Below are 21,234 nucleotides of genomic sequence, written 5' to 3' on the forward strand. Positions count from 1 at the left end.
TTAGGCCTAGTAGCATCCCAGAGACTATGTGACCGTTATAATTGGTTTCAAGGATTACTAAGTGCATGTAGGCTAAACAATGGCCACCGAGTTGGCCGTTATTGGTCCCTTCTCAGAAGTGACCGATACCATGGTGCCGTGGGACTGAATGTCGTGGGAATACATATCCGAGTACGTGACCATAATAATAGGTAAATAAACCGGACGTTGAAGATGCCTTGAGCGACCGACCCGTTATAAAGGCGGTACTTAGGCGATGTCAAAGCATTCTAGACGGAGCACTGCCAGTGTGTGTATCTCCTTAATCATCAATAAATGCTGTGACACGACTTTGGCCTTTTACTTGGATCCTCCACCCACCCCTACGTAACAATATATACATTAGCCAGCAGCATAGCTCGGACGTTAAGCTTCTGCTTACCGTTAAGAAGGTGCCGGGTTCTATCCCTGAATGAAAATGAATTTTTCAGAGTATGCTGTTAGTTAGACCTGGATTTGTGACTCCAGGTTAATCGTTTCCTATCAGAGTTTGCCAATTTTCTCTGATTTCATTGTTGAAACGGTTCCCGGAAAAAAAATTGGCTAAAAATCCTTCCTACCTACTATGTCACCACTATTTGAAATTTGATTGATGTACAATAAAAATTTATGTACAATTCATAGATGTCTCGTTAATTTGCGAGTTTTTTCAGTGTCTCGCAATTCAACGACTTGTAATAAAAATGCTGCATTTGTATTTGTAATTGGCCAGGAAGGCGCATTGGGATTTACCTGTAAGGCCTTCCTGGTATATATGTAAAAAAATTTAAAAAAATATATACATAGAACCAAGCATTATATACATGCATTTTTTAAGTACGTCCATACATTAGCACAGCGATCGTATCAAGCGAATTCGTGAATTTGCTCACTTTGAAATGTCGACATGCAACTAATTACTCAACTTACTAATAATAAATTATTTCGATACGCGAAACGAAATGCGAAAGAAAAATTGCGTGAAACTTCACTAGTTATTGTCGGGGTTAATTGGACATTTGACACAGTGCGTAAATTACGATCAACAACACGCAACATAATTTTTACTAACGGCAATTAATTATTATTGCGACGATCAGATCGGCAGTAATATAAAACCGCAAGTGTAATAAATATTCGACGGTAGGTATAAAGACTCAATTCTCGGTCGACCTTATCCAAAATTAATTAGTTAAATCCTCCGAAATTGATCTTCCGTTGACCGTAATGAAGGTCGGCAACAGATTAATTTCATCAAAGGCGACGGGGAAGGGGGTGAAAACATGTTTTAGTTACATTATTAATCAAATATTTCCATTAATATCCATAAAATTAGTTGGGCCGGGATAGGAGGTTTAACTTTAGACGCCAGGCCACCGACTTACGATCAAATTGCAACGCAACCCTTCACTTTATATGAAAACAATTCGATAATGAAGATCTTTTACATACTCGTACTTTGAACTTCTTCTGAAAAGTTATATGAACTAGAAAATTTTCCTTTGAAATGAAAAAATATATTTATAAATAGTCTATTAGTGACGTTAAAATATATATACATATATACATATGAGAGATAATGAGAGCCTATAATGCAAATTTTATAAAATATGTATAGTGTAAATGAAAACAACAACAGAATGATTCAATCCGATTTGTACAGCAAGATGTCACTTTCACAAATGTCACAATAATATTTGAGACTGACGTATTTGGCCATAACAAGCATATCGAATCACCATTATAATATAAACATTTTAACATTCATCATATTTTACTTTACATAGATATATATATATAGCCAGCAGCATAGCTCGGACGTTAAGCTTCTGCTTACCGTCAAGAAGGTGCCGGGTTCTATCCCTGAATGAAAATGAATTTTTTAGAGTATGCTGTTGGTCAGACCTGGATTTGTGCTCCAGGTTGATCGTTTCCTATCAGAGTTTGCCAATTTTCTCTGATTTCATTGTTGAAACGGTTCCCGGAAAAAAAATTGGCTAAAAATCCTTCCTACCTACTATGTCACCACTATTTGAAAAATTTGATTGATGTACAATAAAAATTTATGTACAATTCATAGATGTCTCGTTAATTTGCGAGTTTTTTCAGTGTCTCGCAATTCAACGACTTATAATAAAAATGCTGTATTTGTATTTGTAATTGGCCAGGAAGGCGCATTGGGATTTACCTGTAAGGCCTTCCTGGTATATATGTAAAAATAAAAATAAATAAAAATAATATACCAGGAAGGCTTGACATGAAGACCCCAATGCACCTTCCTGGACAGTTAATTACAAACAATGCAGCATTTTATTATTACATATATCACTGTATTTCCAGAAGCTGAACAATACGAAATAACAATTAATTAATTAATTAATCCATTGAAACATCTATGGATTTAGATTTTGTACATATTTTTTACAAATTATACACACAATAAATACAGAAGATTTGTGACAACAGAAAAGATGATTTTAGCCAATTTTGAAAAACCGTTTCAACAATGATCAGATAAAATTGAAAAACTCTGATAAGAAGCGATCGATTTTGAGTCACAAATACCCCCAAATCTAACCATATAGCGGATCAAACCCACTGATCACTTAGTGTTAAACATACACGCTACCATTGAGCCATACTGCTGGCTATATATAACCTATGAGTGAAGTAAAATTATATATGAGAAATAATGAGAACTTATAATAAAAATTTTAAAAGATAAAGTATGAAAAGGAAAAAGTTATAGGCGTTTAAACAATTCAAATCTGACATAGCAAAAGGGTGGCGGAAATGAAAATAAATACTTACCACTAGACAATTGGCAAAAATCATCCTACCTATTGTCACAAATATCTGAATTTGATTTATTTACAATATGTAAAAAAAATTATGTACAAGTCTAAATCTATAGATGTCTCAATGGATTAATCAATTGTTAATTTCGTGTTCTTCAGCCTCTCGAAATACAGTGATTTATGTAGTAAAAATTCTGCAAATTAATTGTCTAGGAATTTCTAGCATTGGGGTCTACCTGTTATATATCTAATAGGCCTTCCTAATATATATCTATGTAAAATAAAATAAAAGTTACGCATCCACATAACAAATCACACGATATAAAACTACTATGCGGTTGACTTGTGATCAAATTTAATGATTCGCTGCCACCAGACTATCAATAGTGCAGGTAATCAACCAGTTTGTTTCATTTTATACATTTACTCATATTATACACTAAAAAAAAATAACACAATTATAGCACGGAAGATAAAAGCAACCCACGTTGAATACAAGCTAAATAAGCAAACACACTGACCCAAAAATATAAAAAAAAAAAAACATTAAATTAGAAGTCGCATTTTAATTGCCAGCGTCACGCTCAAGTTCGCACCGACTCGGGTGAAACCTGAAAGAGAAACCCCTTAGTCTGGGGTTTCTTTAATTGAAGGCCTCCGTTACGCGAGTTACGTGAAGGGGGACAATTGAGCAGGTGAAGTGACCCAAACCGGGTCACGATAGCCTCGGGCAACTCACGTGATTCCACAACCCCATCCCTTGCACCCATCCACTATCCAGAATCCACTGTACACCTTCGAAGATTTACACGAACCCAACCCAAGTTTTTTTTTCTTCAGCGCCACTTTCGAGGTCGGCACACACTCGACATTCAAGCTCTAGAAAAATCGTCCACTTGTACATGCGCCCTCGTTTTCAAACAATGATGACTTTGCCAGCTGTCTCTCTTTGGTTTTGGAACTGGCTTTTACTAAAATAGAGCGACTGCACTACTGGAAACCCCCCCCCCCCCCACCCATCAATTTTTTATTTTATTTTTAATTTATACCAGGAATGCCTAACAGGTAACCTGAATGCGCCTTCCTGGCCAGAAACATTGTACATTCGATACAAATATTATTAGTATTATACAAAGTACATAAATACATATCAATTAATATCCACAGATATTGATTGATATGTATATATAGATATAGATAAATTGTACCGGTCTCCGTGACGGGCCGGAATGTGAAATTACCGAAAACGCAAATATCGGAAGGCAAAGATCGAAAATCGAAAGATCTTAAGTCGAAAGATCAAAAAAAAAAGGGTGCATGGTAAACGGTACATACTCACTTAATTTGCGCGAGCAGGATATAACAGAAACAAGAGGAACAGGCTTTTCCTCCCGTATTCTGCGCGCGCACATTAATAAAGCCTGTTCCTCTTGTTCCTGTTGTGTCGTGCTCGCGCAAATTAAGTGAGTATGTACCGTTTACCATGCACCCTTTATTTTTGATATTTCGACTTAAGATCTTTCGATTTTCGATCTTTGCCTTCCGATATTTGCGTTTTCGGTAATTTCACATTCCGGCCCGTGAGGTAGATCCAAATTGTACCTCTCAATATAGCTTCATATCAAATTCTCGTAATATTACATAATGCTCGGATTTAAATAATGATCACTCAACCTATAAAACTCTCACTCAACTAATAAAGCTCGATTCAATTACAAAACTTTTGTTTGTTTGTCTATAGACATTTTTTTTATTTCAATTTAGGGCTACTTAATTTGATATAGTATCTCATGATACGCCATTTGTTTATTTTAATATTTAATTTATACTAGGAAAGCCGAACAGGTAATCCTATTGCGCTTTTCTGGCCAGAAACATTGTACATTTGATACAAATATTATTAGTATTGCACAAAGTACATAAATACATATTAATTAATATTCACATATGGTCAAATTTGTAAATTTGCAGCATTTTAAACAATTCAGCAAAATTCGAGATTGGTGAAAACTCGAGATTTTGTGAGAAAGTGGATAAGGTTGCCGATTTGTTGGAACCGTTTCAATGAAAATCAGATAAATTGGCAAACTCTGATAGGAAACGATCGATCTGGAGTCACAAATCCAAGGTCCGTCCAACAGAAACCAGTGACATTTGAACCTGAGGCCTATATCTATATATTCAAACCATTACATGCTAACCATTAGTCTATTCTTCTGGTTATATAAATACATATATTGAAAAATGTGTATTCCGAAGCTGCCCACTATCGAAATATTCGTCTACTGAAAAATTGGCAGACATTTCTCTACTTTTCATTTCTGACTTCAGATTCAATAGCTTTAATAATAGTTGACAGTAGATCGTTTTATTCGTATTTAAATGAAGTATGGACACTATTTACCGATATAAAATTTATGCATTTATATTTATCATGATTCTACGTACATATGTATGTACATATTTACAATACAAATCTGTATGCAACGACATAATAACAATAATACAATACGATTAAGCCGAAAGCTTTATCATTATACGTAATATACAATATAAAAACATATCGAGCTATATTCGCGCATTCACAACGTGAAATTGGTCCGTCGCATGCAATTTCTAGATAAATTTCATCAAAATTCTCATATTTTGGAATCGAGAAAGAAGGAAGAGTTGTGGGGGGGGGGGATATAATGAGAAAACATCCGATTGAGTTGAATCATTTCATAAGGTAATATTAAATGCTCGGCGAATCACGAAACCTTTACAAAATCTACGTATTAAGTATTTATTATGTACTATACAGTATCAATCATAATATTGCAATTAAGCGGGTGGAAATTGGAAACAAAAAAAAGCTTAAAAATATCCACGGTATACAGTACGGTTTTAAATATGTACAATAGTGTACCATATTTTGTACAAAACATTAAATTTTATGTATATTATTAACCGAATTATTACATGGCGTTTTTGTTCCAGAAAAAATTTAAGTCATTGATCCAAATTTAAGTATGGTCAATTTTATGGTTCTGAATTTAAAACAATCGAGTTTCATATCAAACAAACAAACATTCATTTTTGAGCTCAATCGCCTATTTTTATAATAAATACCCTTTCAAGGACTCTTGCTCTTTCAAAAACCCAAATTAAGATACATACTATATAATAGTTAACCAAATTTGGTGAATTTGAGTTTATTTATTTTTTTATTTATTTTTTTTATAATAAATCATGCATACTCGCCTAACAGATTGCTCCAAAGTAACGAGTGTACTAAATAGATTAAAACTCAAGAAAGTATGCATATTTAATACATAATTATTACTGAGATCTAAGCTCATGCATGACATCTATGGTCAGACATTGCAAGCATCGTATAGAATACGATCAATAAACATCGTATACAATACAATCAATAACATGTTCATGTAAAAATATGAATTTATATACAATAAACATCTGGCAACCCTGGTGAAATCTGAGATATAACACAATAACTCAAGATTTCGCGAAAGAAATGGAGAAGGAAAGCCAATTTTGCTGGAATCGTTTCAATGAAAAACATAAAAATTGGCAAACTCTGTTAGAAACGACCGACCTAGTTTAGCCAGCAGTTTGGCTTAATGGTAGCGTATATATTTAGCACCACTGAGGTCGAAGGTTCGAGTCCTCGTCAAACTGCTGGTTAGATTTGGGGGTTTTGTGACTCCAAATCGATCGTTTCTCTATCAGAGTTTGCCAATTTTATCTGATCATTGCTGAAACGGTTCCTGAAAATTGGTATTAGATCTATCCATGTTGTCACAAAAATCTGCCTGTGTATAATTTGTAATATTTATGCACAGTAATCTGAAATCCATAGATATCTCTATAGACATCTCTATAATTCCGTATTTATTATATGTATAAAAATTTTACACAAAAAAAATCTAAAAATTATCCATAGATGTCTCTATGATTATTATTTCTGAATAATTGTTATATGCTATATATTCTGATTGTATATGTATTACTGTATTTCTGATTTCTGATTGTTTATGTATTCTGTATTTCGTTAACGTAAACCCGTCGCATTGGAGCGATCTGTAATGACAAGTGTATATTGATTTGTAACAATAAAAATAAAAAAATAAACATGGTCTGGCCAGCAGCAACCAATCGAACTCACTGACCATAGCATGTATGGTAAATAGTGATCAAACAAACAAATACTCATTTATATATGTATGTACAAATATATATAAAATGTACAATGCGTATGATTAATTTTAAAAAAGATTTAATTTGCTTGTTGTCTTTTTGAAACTAATAACAAAACATGCATATAAGATTGAAAAAATGTTATTCAAATTTATCCAAATCAATGACCGCTACTGTACTCGCGAATTTTACTCTTCAAAGCTACTTACGGAGATTCAAAACGTCGTATTGAATCAAATAGAATATTTTGGAGATTGCTTAGAAGCCGTATATGGAATGTTATTCATGCGAATTGCATTAAAGCTAGGTGTTAGGTAAGTGGGATACGTTGTTACCTATTCCATTACAAGTTGTTAAGCGCTAACAACTTTTGTTCCCCGTCGACAGACAGTTAGCGAACTTGTTACCTATACATAGGTAAGTCGCCACACATACATACAATACTTGAAAACTCGTTCGGATTCCATTAAACTCATCATTTCGCAAAAACGTAACTTCAGCAACAATCAGCGCACATAGAGGACCGACGCGACGCGACGCAACCCGATTCGAAAAGACACCTTAGTATAAATTATAAATTTTCAACCGGCGAATCTTCAGCCGCACTAACTAGATTACATTGCGTCTTGGCGGCAGAACGTCGTAAGTGCGAGCAAATTCGGGTGCGAGGAATTAAGCCGGCCTCATTATGAATGTATAGCGCGAATTTCTCCAATATAATCTCCTTATTATTATTGCAGGGGAAATATTCCGCAAGGGAAACAATAGACTGTGTATATCTGCGGCTCAATATTCCATCAATAATGTCGGAAGAATTCAACTTCAAGATGGAAATCGGTTATTCCGTTCGCCCTGCGAGATTCTTTTATCTTCGATAATAATGTGAATGCTTGATTGTGCTCCATATTGAATTTTTTCTTTCTCCACGCAATGTACCCCAGGCTTAGGACACGTCAAACGGTCGAAAGCACGCGATTTCACACACTTCATATAATATTTCATATTATAATAGTAATAGAAAATTGTCTGGGATCCTTCAACGACCCGTGCCGAGTGACCCGTGGAAATATATATTCGTATTATAAAATTTAATCATATACTATTAAACGAGCAATATAATATATATGAAAACGGATGTATGTGGCGGAAGCGTGGACAAGTATGGAGATTTCAAAACAACAAATTTTAGAATACCATGAGTATACGCTATGCATAGGGATGTAGCGTGACGACCGGTCGTGTCGAGGAGACGCGGGGAAGCAGAGAAGTGAAGGTGGAGCGTCTGGAATGTGCTCCTGATATTGAGCACCTAACTTGGAATAGGTGACTTCAACGTCAGATGCGCTGCGTGGTAGCGTACACACATAGACACATCCACGAAGCCACACACATTCATTCATCATTTCTACTTTTTACTTACACTACATACATATATTTATACATAACATATAACTTTATTTTAATTCGTGTATCAATTCCTTTCCATAGCCAGCCATTGATGTCAACGGACACAATACTAGTGTATAATATAATAAAAAATATATAAAAAAACGAACGCGATATGTGTGGGTATGTGTGTTTGTGCCAGACCGTCAACACACAGCCAATCAGAGTGATGTGGTCGAGGAGACGCCGAGAAGTGTGGTGGAGGTTGGAAGCGTCATGTGACGTCACACCGAGCGATGACAGGCATGTGCGACGTTAGGCTGAGCGACAGGTGATACATACACACACACACACACACACACACACACACACACACACACACACACACACACACACACACACACACACACATTCATTCATCATTTATATATTTATATAGGTACATATATAATATATAACTTTATTTTAATTCATGTATCAATTACTTTCCAAAGTGACCCGTTGAAATCAACGGGCACAACACTAGTAATGTTACATGTCTGTTTGACATGCGGCAAGCATTAACGTCATACATCGAACACCATTTACGCATTCTCGTTCGCGAACATGAGCGCGTTCGCGAACATATTCGAAACCACTCGTACAATGCTTATATGTAACTTATTTGTTTTTCTTTTTCGTCAACTTATCGAATTCAAATATTGTATGTAATACTAGTGTGGGATTTAGTTTGCTTGCCTAGCCCTTTGACTGCTACAACAACGATAAATCGTTGTTTTGAAATAGGCGAAGATTGCTACGACGATCGTTGTTGTTGTCATTAATTGTCGTATTTCAATACTTTCTTTGAGTCGCCAGCGCATCAGTGGCAAGAAACATTTTTTTTATATACGTATTTATATTTATTTTTCAATCATGCTTTATAAATATTTATCAATTTTTTAAATAAAAGCTCTTCAATTTCGGGTTCATCATCAAAGTAAATTTCGGGTTCGTTGTCAATGTCATATAAGGAGTTATTACTTGGGAATTGATTATTGTCGATAAATTAATTTTCAGAATCAGTAGAGCTGCTGATTTGTCGAGTTCCTCGGCGAGGAGCTATTATTTCGCTTTCATCACTTTCACTGTCCAATATCATTTTGCAGAGTTAAAATAAATGGCAAAAAACATTAGAAATCCGCTTTCAATTATATAGGTCACGAGACGTCACGAATTCGTGCAATCAATCAAATGCAACTGAAATGCATACAAAATGTTTATGATACATGTTGAAAAATTATTTGATTATTAGAAACTTCGCATCCTTGTGTGTCTCGCTCACACGTACACAATTAAAACCAAGAAAGAAAGAGAGAAAGACCGCTACCTGTTTCGAATATATCGCATGTTGTAAGGATTCATCGATGTCTAAAAATAGATTGTTGAAAAAAATAGAGCGTCGGAAAACAATCGTCAAAACTTATTTAGTGTATATATGTAGGTATCTCTTTCGCACGCACGCATGTAAAAGCAAGACAGAAAGAGAGAGCACTGCTTCTTAAAAATGTATATAAAGTATTATAAAAATTACGAGCGTTCGGCGAAGTAAGTATGTAAAAAAAATATTATATTTATTTTTTTTCAAAATAATTACAAATGTTAGCATTTTTCGCTTGGACATTGAAAAACCTCGTAGCAGCCAAAGGGCTAGAATAATGCATGTTTCATTGATTAAGTTGGCATGCATGAGTTGAAGAATGGTTGAGTTGTCATCTTCTACATGCAACGCGTCGAACGATTTTGATCGTAGTGGCGCTCCGCCGAATAAGCAACATTTTAAACGTCTCTATAAGTCTCATTTCACTCTACCACCTACATATGTATGTCTGATCCTATGTACACCTTACTAAAAAGTGAGCACCGTTTATAAAATTGTCATTTGACGAACTAAGCATGCCCTTTGTCGTTATGACGACAAAGTTTTAAAGATTTTTAAATATCAACAAATCATGAGATGCTATAAACTAAAATTTTGCAAAATAGGACCGGTTTTCAATTTTTTGGAACCATTTCCAATGAAATCTGATTAATTGGCAAACTCTGAAAGGAAACGATCGACTCTAGTCACATATCCAAGGTCTGGCCAGTAACAAAGCCAGGGATAAAACCCATGATCACACAATCGAAAGCATTCAAATCTATGATGCTGACGTATGTATATCAATGGTCAAAATACTATTTCTTGCATCTGTACACAAAGCTGCATACATAATGAATAATATAAGAGCACAAGACGTGCACGGATGCAAAAGGCACGCACCAACAAACACGGAGACACAAAACGTTCTATCGACATCCGTAGGTGATGGTATTTGTCCGTTTGTCAATAGCTTATTGTTCGTCAGTGCACGCCTTGAATGTCCATGTTTGTCACAAGGAGGTACAAAGAGGAACACGAAGACACAAGAAGTTCCATCCACATCCGCAGATAGCGGCCATTGGTGGGTGTTTTGTGTGTCGATGTTTGTCAATGTGCACCTCGTGCTTGGTTGTGTAGATGATGGAACACATATGCGTCTTGTATCCTAATTTGAACTAAACACTATGTTATAGTATGAAATTATTACTTCAGCAATACTGGAATAAATCAGTAATAGATCCTACGATTTTCACATACCTATACATAGTTGAATTTTTTTTATATAAGTTACGTATAAATATTAAAGTGAAAGGTGTGTACGTGACTTCCTCGAGGTGGGTGAAAAATCGTCGAAGAAAAGCGACACCGAAATGAGTTTTCTTTTTTCCTCCCTTCTTTTATTTGTCGGGGGAAAATCTCGAGCTCACGAGTGTCCTTGTATTTTAAGTGTGCGGTTTTTAACGGTCCTCTGGAAAATTATTACGTGGGCAATTTTCGATAACGTCTCACGTTTTATATGTGTGTCACTATGCGAAAGGAAAAACATGCACAATACATACGCAACATTGCATTTCGGCAAGAAAATGTGCGACCTTGAAACATTCGGCGGGGAAAATTAGCGGAAATAGAAAACGACGAGTGCGGATCGTTGTCAAACTGTTGTCAACGTAGCGACGTTATTGCGTGGTGGAAAATCGCATGAATAATTCAATCGGGAAATTTTCGAGGGAAACTCGCCCTCGTCGACTTCGTTCAACATGTAAAATAACGGGAAAATATGCACGCTTCAGGTTTGATCGATAAGTAATAATCAGTGTTGTTACAATACTTTCAAAATGTATCAATACATACATACGTGTAGGATTTAATTTTCAGATGAGCGCATGTATAAATGATTAAGTTGGCATACTTGGCTCGAGTATACATGTTTAAGTTGGTATGCTACGTACGAGTCTAATTGACCACCTTGACCGCGTGTCTCTTTACGAATTAAATGATACATATCAGTGACATGCCGTAGCGTACTAACAGAAATATCCCAAGAAGCCTACCTTTCTTAAATAACATCTTGTTTGTCTTCAAAACTTAATCTTCTGGATGATTTGTCGAACAATCGATCGAGAATGCAGCATTCCAAGACCTCGTTGTATTTTTCCGTGCGCTCTGCACTGATTTGTTATGGGGAAATCATTTCGTGAGCCGAGTTCCTTGGCATTTTGTACTCAATGAGTTATGTTTAAATACGTGTTATTTTAACAAAAAAAAATGATGTTTGATAGACAAAAATCAAAATATTCTTCGTAAAAATTCCATAAATGATAGAAGCGAGGAGTAAATTAAAAAAAAATTCTTCATCAGAACGCCTATACATACATAATAATTCGCGAGTCCGTGCAAGCGAACGTTGCAGTGGACCATACCATAACAATCCACTATCATTACTCAGATAGGGCCGATTCTGTTTCTAAAATTCACTAGTCCAAGTGAACAATATCAATATGGACAACGATTTGAATTTATTATAATTGAGTTGTTGATATTTTCATATTTTAGGGGACTAGCCTAGTTTTCCAATGATGCAAATGGAAAAAAGCTAAATTTCTTAATCCTAAACATAATATTCTTATTATTAACCCCAACTGACTTAAAGTAGATAGCGCAATAATTTTCTTTAAATCATATTCTATATTGGCACTAATCCCAGCTATTAGTATAGTTAATATCCCTAAGTATATAAACATATGTAGCAGTAGCCAGCCAGCAGTATGGCTCAATGGTAGCGTGTATATTTAGCACCAAGTGATCAGTGGGTTCAATCCGCTATACCGCTGGTTAGATTTGGGGGTATTTGTGACTCCAAATCGATCGTTTCTTATCAGAGTTTGCCAATTTTTATCTGATCATTGTTAAAACGGTTCCTCAAAATTGGCAAAAAACTCTTCTGTATTTATTGTGTGTATAATTTGTAAAAAATATGAACAAAATCTAAATCCATAGATGTCTCAATAGATTAATTATATAATTAATTAATTAATTAATTGTTATTTCGTGTTGTTCAGCATCTGGAAATACAGTGATTTATGTAATAATAAAATTCTGCATTGTTTTTGTAATTAATTGTCCAGGAAGGCGCATTGGGGTCTTCCTGTCAAGCCTTCCTGGTATATATCTATGTAAAAATAAAATATAACCAGCGGCGTGGACTAGTGGTTAGCATCTTATGCTTTCGAGCAGAGTATCACATGTTAAATTCTCACTAGAGTCTCTTTGTTGGCCAGACCTTGGCCTGTTACTCGAGGTCGATCGTTTCTCATCGGAGTTTGCCATTTCATTTTTTTCTGATTTTCATTGAAATTTCATAAAATTTCATAAAAATTGTCATTCCCTCCCCAATTTCTCTAGTTGTTCAGCGTCTCAAGGTTCGCCGGTTGCGTAAAAAATTCTGCAAAATGGCCGAGGTAAAAACGAGGAATGACTAATAGCCGAGGTATAAACAATCCGATACACAATCGACATTAAATATATGTAATACATATGTACGATATTTGTAACCTTTTACCCATCATAAATACATACGTACATACATATAGTAATACCAACATACATAGTTTCGTGACGTGTTAATTCGGCGAGAAAAGTCACCCTACACTTTTACGATGCAAACCTACACATAATATATGTACATATGTATATATGTACCTTACTGCACACACATAAATTTTACGACGTGAAAAATAAACATAAAAATATTGTTTTATTTCGGACATAAATTCAGCCAAACAACGAAACTCGTAAGTGCCATTTCCACTTACCCTCGGCGTATTTAAATAATTAATTTATACAGGTACTTTCCTCACTTATACGACGCACTATACTTACATGACTTGTAATCAGCTTAAATATCGAAGAATCAAGCTCAAAGTCAACTGTAATGCTTGGCTGAGACTTCAAGGTCAAATTATTTACAACTGTATCATTTTGATACTTGGGTACCAAATACCTGTGTACCTGGCTGAATGAAGAGATGGACCCAGATGAAGATCTAAGAATCTGCATCGAGATCAAGAGGTATTAGAAAGAATCAAAAGATTTAAAGACCTGGGTACTTGGTTATATGAAGAGATGGACCCAGATGAAGATTTAAGATGGCTAGAACAGCATTTATCAAAATGAAGGCTTACAAAAAGCATTTCAATCTTCGTACAGGTTTGAGATTCGTGAAAAGCTACGTCTGGACAGTGTTACTTCATGTGAAATGTGGACTATTAGGACCAGGATGATCAGCCGCATCGAAGCTTTTGAGATGTGGGTCTATAGGCGTATACTGAAGATCCCGTGGACCAAAAAAATATCAAATGAAGCTGTCCTCGACATGAGAGGGAGAATCAGGGAACTTGTTTCTGTCATCAAGAGGAGAAAGATGGAGTACCTCGGACACATGATACGGGGTCCAAAATACGAACTTCGTTTGATAACCATGGGGAAAATAGAAGGTAAGAATGGATTGGCAGGAAAAATTAGTCTTGGCTTCGACACATGCGCATGTGGACCGATATGAGCGCCGAATATCTGTTTCGAGCCGCTGAAGACCGATGCGGATATTTTTATTTTTTTATTTTATTTTATTATTACAAATCAATATACACTCGTCATTACAGATTTGCTCCAATGTGACGGGTGTACGTTAACGAAATACAGAATACATAAACAATCAGAAATCAGAAATACAGTAATACATATACAATCAGAATATATAGCATATGACAATTAATCAGAAATAATAATCATAGAAACATCTATGGATTATTTTTAGATTTTTTTTGTGTACAATTTTTATACGTATAATAAATACGAAATTATAGAGATGTCTACAGAGATATCTATAGATTTCAGATTACTGTGTATCATTATTACAAATTATACACTATATATAGATTTTTTGTGACAACAGGAATAGATTTTACCAATTTTCAGGAACCGTTTCAGCAATGATCAGATAAAATTGGCAAACTCTGATAGAGAAACGATCGATTTGGAGTCACAAAACCCCCAAATCTAACCAGCAGATGACGAGGACTCGAACCTTTGACCTCAGTGGTGCTAAATATATACGCTACCACTAAGCCAAACTGCTGGCTGTATCTTCAAATAATCAACGTATCTTCAAATAATCAACGAGGTGGTCGCCAAGAAGAAGACCATTTTGATGACCTTGAATTGCTTTCAAATCAACCACATATTACTTTGAATGCGTATTGATTGCTTGTGAATTTAATTAAAATATTTTATTTGTGGACTATTTTATTTGGATTCGGAAAAGTTATTTGTTGGCCTCGTGAGATTTTTCCGATTGTCACGCACGCGATTTTTTCACAAAAATTTTCTTGTATTATTATTATTAAAAAGACGATATTTTTTCATTACTTCTTGAAGAGCACGGTCAATATTTATAAGCGAAAAATTTAGCAAGAGAGATAATTGAAACCTTGAATTGAAAGTCGGCGAGTTTGAGTGGGCGAGAAAAATTCCCGAGAAATTTCACAGTTATCTTATTTCCTCAATTACAAAACGCGTAAAGTGCGCAAAAAAAGACGAAGAACTTCCACAAAAGAAAATGGCGAGAGTAGTGAGTAAAATTTCCCGACAAAAAAACACACAATACGATTTAAACACTTCCGGTCTCAATGAATATGATTCACGGGACGCCCCTCTTTCGGTTAATTTCAACTGAAAAAAATAATTCTAAATTGAGTTCTCAGAATTTGACGTCGAAATTATTCGCATTTACCGTTGCATAAGTTGTATCGCTTAATTGCCTACATTTTCTATTAAAAATACGGCACGATTTCGTATAAAGTCTATGTACACGTTTAATAATGTTTATTTGGGTCAGTAAAATTACACCACTCGACTCGTTAACGAACTCAAAATTCTCAATATTCAACCGAATTTAATTTAAAATAATTAAACAGGCATATAATAACGTAAGCGGCATCGAAAACACTGTAAAAATAAATATATTATATCAATTATTATTAATTTCCTCGGAAACGCTCAACTTTTAATATATTTACATAAGCATGCATACTCGGCGTACAGGCATTCATTTTAAAAAGCAACCGTGTATCAAAATCAAGCTACTTATAAATATATAATAAATAAATTGATTTTTTTCTATATTTCAGTCATTGTGTGATATTTCAGTTCTATCTGACTAAAGATAGATCGAATTCAACCTGACCTTTTTAACATTTTACATCCATAAATATCTCGATCAATACTGAAAAAATACTTTTGCCACATTCGTTTCATTTATACAGTTACTTTTAATTCGTGAATTAGACATATTTCAAGCATTTTCAACTTTTGTTTAAAATTATTTCAAATATTAAAGTGATTTTCGTGTAAAATTTTACCAGCATCAACGGTCTTATAGAAATGTTCTGTGGCCGCATTTTTTTCAGTGTGAATTAAAATTAAAGCTATTTTTTGATATGGAAGAGGACTATTTTAATATTTCAAAAATTAAATATTCCCCTTTAAATATGTAAGTTTTATAATTATGAAATAAAAAGCGTACACCGCAGGCAAAAACTTTTTTTATATAAATTAAAGATATTATTAATATTAAAAAACAACCTGTGCCTCAAGCAAAATTTCAAATAAAGTTAATTTTTAATTAAAATATTTTTTTACGTGGGATATTTTAATTATTCAAAAAAAATATTGACAAATATATACCTACAAACATATGTATGTATTTAAGTACAATAAAGAATAATAATATAAACATTTTAACATTCATTATATTTATTTATTTATTTAAAGTTTGGACCATTGTGGCATTACAGGAATTCCTAATGCGCACAATGGTCAAAAATATAACAGAAAAGAAACAAAATAGTTATATAACCTATTAGTGAAGTAAAAATACATATAATATGAGAGATAATGTTAGCCTATAATTTAAATTTTATAAGATATAGTGTGAAAATGATAAAGTTATAGGCGTTTAAACAATTAAAATCTGACAACATGAGTGGGTGGCGGAAAGTCAAACATATAAAGGTACTGACCACTAAATTTCAAGATCTCTAAAAATTTTGCCATCTGAGACGTGCTTATTACGATTATTTTTCACCATCGAACTATCAGAATCTAGATTTAAATTTCTATCGGTGACCAAACCGCGCAAAATGGCAAAGTTTCAAACCAATCAGAAGAATGTAGGAATTTCGCCTGAATCATCAGCGAAGTGAAATATAGAATAGCCTTGTAATACACATAGACCTATTTTTTTAAATTAAGCAAAACAAAATCGTCTAGCGACCGCACTTGAATACACATATTGCTTTATTAAGTAAATTAATTGACATTTCAAATTGGGGAATTCATATTTAACACATCGTCATTTTTGCAACGTCAAATCTCAACTATGTACATCGTCTCACTGCCCATTATTTGTTGCAATTTAGAAATTATTCCCAGAAGCTAATGTTTTGATATTATAATTATGCAGATACATATGTATATATAGATAAATGTCGGTCCACTATACAAATCTACGGTTTAAATCTTTCTCTTTAATATTTCATGGTACTTTAACTTAGACTGTACAATTTTTTTTAAGATTTGTTTACTTTAACCGATGATTACCGTTTATTTAAGAACAAAATGAATAAAAAAAACCGTTAATTTTCAACGGGCAGCATACTATTCCGCAACTAAGGATTCATGTTAGAACTAAAATGTCTTACCTGTAATCAGCCACAGCTCTCTAAGACAATCATCCCTCGAAGCCTGGACGCTGGCCTTCCTCTGCTGTTCAGGTCCTGACTCCAAATGATGGAAGAGCAGAGCACCCAGCAGAACATAACACACAACAGCAGCCAGAAGACCACTCTGAGAGCAAAGGGCTCTCAGACATAGTCCACCCCCTGGCATGCTTTCGACTGGTACGACACTATCATCAGACAATATACACTTCAAAACTTCAACTCATCCATTTTACTCAACAAATCCTCAGTCACTTCTAACACATCATATTAGCAAGGCTGCTTGTCAATTTAAAACGACCGGTTCGTCTTGATTCAATTAACAAATTATTATCATCGAATTGTAAACATCAAAGACTTTGTCCTACATGTAGTATACATAGATATAATTTCGTATAATATACAGCTAGATTATCAGGGCTCAACTCTCTAGGAAGGGGATGGGTTCCGAGATAAATTGTTTAACTATTACAATCAATTCCCGAAGGCGCACTACCACCAAAAGGGATAGTTGAAATTTCTTCGCTGTGCTTCTGAGCCTAGTTTCATATCTGGAATTTATACACAGCGACTGATACGATTGCGTCTAAAAATTTGCCCATCTCTTGGGTACCACATCCAGTGTGTATCTTTGTGCTGATCTAATTAATTAAAGTTTAATACCGAAGAAGCGACAACACTTTGGGGGAAATTTACATACTAAAGGTCTCGTAAAATCCTTTGTCGAACAGTTTGGTCCGTTAAAACGGTTCCTTTTTGGCTTTTGCCAAGTAAAAGCATTAGCAGGCTATATATATAGATAGATTCACTTATCACCAAACTGTGTAGTACTTTATAATTTTGTGTATACTAACTACTACAACTCACGCACTTTGCAAATGCAAGGATAAGCCTATTGTCGCAAGGACTTAAGCGAAATTAAGCAAAACAGCAATAGGTTTACGTTTAACTGTTGCTGGAAATCGAACGTACACTATTACGCATTGTACATGTAGAGAAATTGGTATATAATTCAATATACATCGTATTGAATCATTAAAATTAATATTTTTAACTCTGCAATATAAAAAGTATTTCAAGGTCGTATTTTTGCACGACAGCCGTTCAAATTAATATAATTACAAAAGTTATTTGAGGCATTTTTATTAGTACGTTCATAGATAATAATGATGAAGATAATATTCCAATTTTTTTTTTTTGAGCCAAACTATAATTATCTTCATCGTTCAAGTATGTACTTACGTTTTCTTTTAGCTAGTGGGTCTATATTTAACCATCAAACTATGATCATTAGATCGGAACTAGATAAAACTATGTAGACAAAGAAAACTTTGCAAGTTTCGTCAAGAATGACGACGAACTTTAATCAAAGTCGACAAAACCGAAACGTGATCACAATACTAAAATTATAAGCGCAGAATATGATGCTTCAATTCTGTGACGTCGATCCAATTTAATTTCTTTAAAAAAATGTATCATTTATTACATTTAAATAGATTTTAGTAAGACTCCATAAAATACAACAACTTTTACTCGTATGGTTAAACTTTTTTTAAGTCGAGCAATTTAAAAATCAGAATTGAAATTTTCTCAAGAGAGAGTATTCGCAAGGTTAGGTTATGTTGCGTAGTTTCAAATTGATGAATATCGTACTTTGTGGTTTAAAGGTGATAACGTGAGGAGGAGCCTCGGTGCGAGGCAGCTCTCGCAAGTGCGCGCGCGAGCAAACTGAAACTACACCCTCAACAAATATCAACCCCTGTCGAACTTACACCCTCCCACCCCATTCGCACAGCCTCCACGTGCTTTTCCAAGCCACCCCCACACACCTCCTCACTGCCATCTAGGCGTCGTTCGCAAAATATTTATCAAAAGCCTCCGAAAGCAAAACCAAATTTAACCAAAAATGATACTATCCCCTTTAAAATATTAAAATCGCTGTCATAATTCGACAATATTTTACGTGATATGTCTCAAATAATTGATCTTGACTAAACTGTTACAATGTGGATACCACCTTTAATAAGGCTGGACCCCAGTGCCTTGTCCATATAAACCTATTAGACTTCTCCCTTCCTCAATTATGGCACTAGACTGCAGTGGTTCTCAGGCGAAATTTTACCGTGGCTGCACAGGTGATAATAGTGGTCTCATGGAAATGTCTGGTGGCCGCACCAAATTTAATCAAATAAATTAAAATTACAAAAAAAGTGGATCAATTTATTCATAAAATAAAAGAAATTTTAACATTTTGGTATCTATTTATTTAATAATAATGGAAATACTCAATACTCCTTTCTTCCAATGCAAGCCGCATTGCTGCTTCTAAGTTTGCGTCTGTCAGCTGGTTTCTAAATTTGTTTTTAATAAAGTGCATAATACTGAATGATCTTTCGCAATATACGGTAGTGGGAAAAATAGACAATATGAATAAAGCAATTGTTGCCAAATCTTTATATTGGTTTGTTTCATTCTCAACGTATATTTCCGACCAAAATTTTTGAACCGAAATATTATTAAAATGGTTATTAAGTACTTGATCATGACTAATTTCTAATAATAAATATTTTACGTTAGCCCAGTTAATTAATCTCAATACTGAAAATGATTTTAATCTATTTTTAGTACTATATTAAAACTTAATACTATAGTAAAAATTCAATTCTTCGAACCTTTTATCAAGTTCCAGATTCAGAGATTTAAAGCACTCTTATTTTAAGTCTTAATTTTAATTTTGAAGTTGTGCCTGTCATCTTATCTATCAAATCACTAACAGAAGATAAAATTGAAAAATTGACATTTTCAACTTCTGTCACAAGGCTTTTCGCTATATTTTTTAGTTTGTCAATGATGAGCATGGTTTCTATTATTGTTAAGTTACTTTTTTATAGTTTTTAAAATAAATTTTTTTTTTTTTTAAATATTAGTATTATTTACTATTAAGTCGCTAGTGGCCGCAGTAAAATCCACTAGTGGCCGCACTTGAGAACCACTGCACTAGAGCAATTATTTTTTAATTTGCTATGGATATCCACCATAGGCAAGTTTTTATTTTTTTTGATTAATTGATTTCTTGATTAATCAAAAAAATAGAAACATGCCTATGGTGGATATAAATAATATATTAAAAAATAATTGGTAAAAGTGAGAACGCTCGACAGGAAAAGCGGGGCTAGATGTTGGTTGCCATTAAGCCGGTGCCAGACATGAGTTCAAAGAAGTGATCAAATAAGTGTTCACATGTGTGGCACGGGCATTTGATACTATTGTCACATATTTGATCACTTAAGTGCTCGTAAGTCATCCAAGGAACTCGTAGTTTTTAAATCTCGGAACTAAAGCACAATGAACTATATACATATATATCATGCATCTATATTTCTATAAATACACAAAAATATTAAAATATAAAATAAACAGTAAATTTATTATTCGATATAAATCTACATCTTCTATTTTTTTTTTTTTAAAGAAAAATACTTCTCTTTGTGAGTAACGTTAAGAAATGGTTTTATTTTCTAGAAACCCTAGTTCATTAGTGTATATTTCATTTACTACCTGCTACTCTATCAATTGTAAATCTAACTAATCTCAACTATAGATTTTTTGAACGCTATACTGCATTTTAGGAAGCTGTAATGAAATTTTCCAATTA

At 34.1% G+C, this 21,234-nt stretch overlaps 1 protein-coding gene across 1 annotated transcript in view; it reads right to left on the minus strand.

The window, feature by feature from the left end:
* LOC143912683 (uncharacterized) overlaps positions 1-17,748 on the minus strand; it is a 282,155-nt gene extending 264,407 nt beyond the window's left edge. The window contains exon 1 of the mRNA XM_077431979.1: positions 17,562-17,748. Coding sequence (XP_077288105.1) covers positions 17,562-17,748 — 187 coding nt within the window. The remainder of the gene's footprint in view (positions 1-17,561) is intronic.
* Positions 17,749-21,234: the final 3,486 nt, after the last annotated feature.

Source organism: Arctopsyche grandis, chromosome 6, assembly GCF_051622035.1.
Source record: "Arctopsyche grandis isolate Sample6627 chromosome 6, ASM5162203v2, whole genome shotgun sequence".
Lineage (NCBI taxonomy): Eukaryota > Metazoa > Arthropoda > Insecta > Trichoptera > Hydropsychidae > Arctopsyche > Arctopsyche grandis.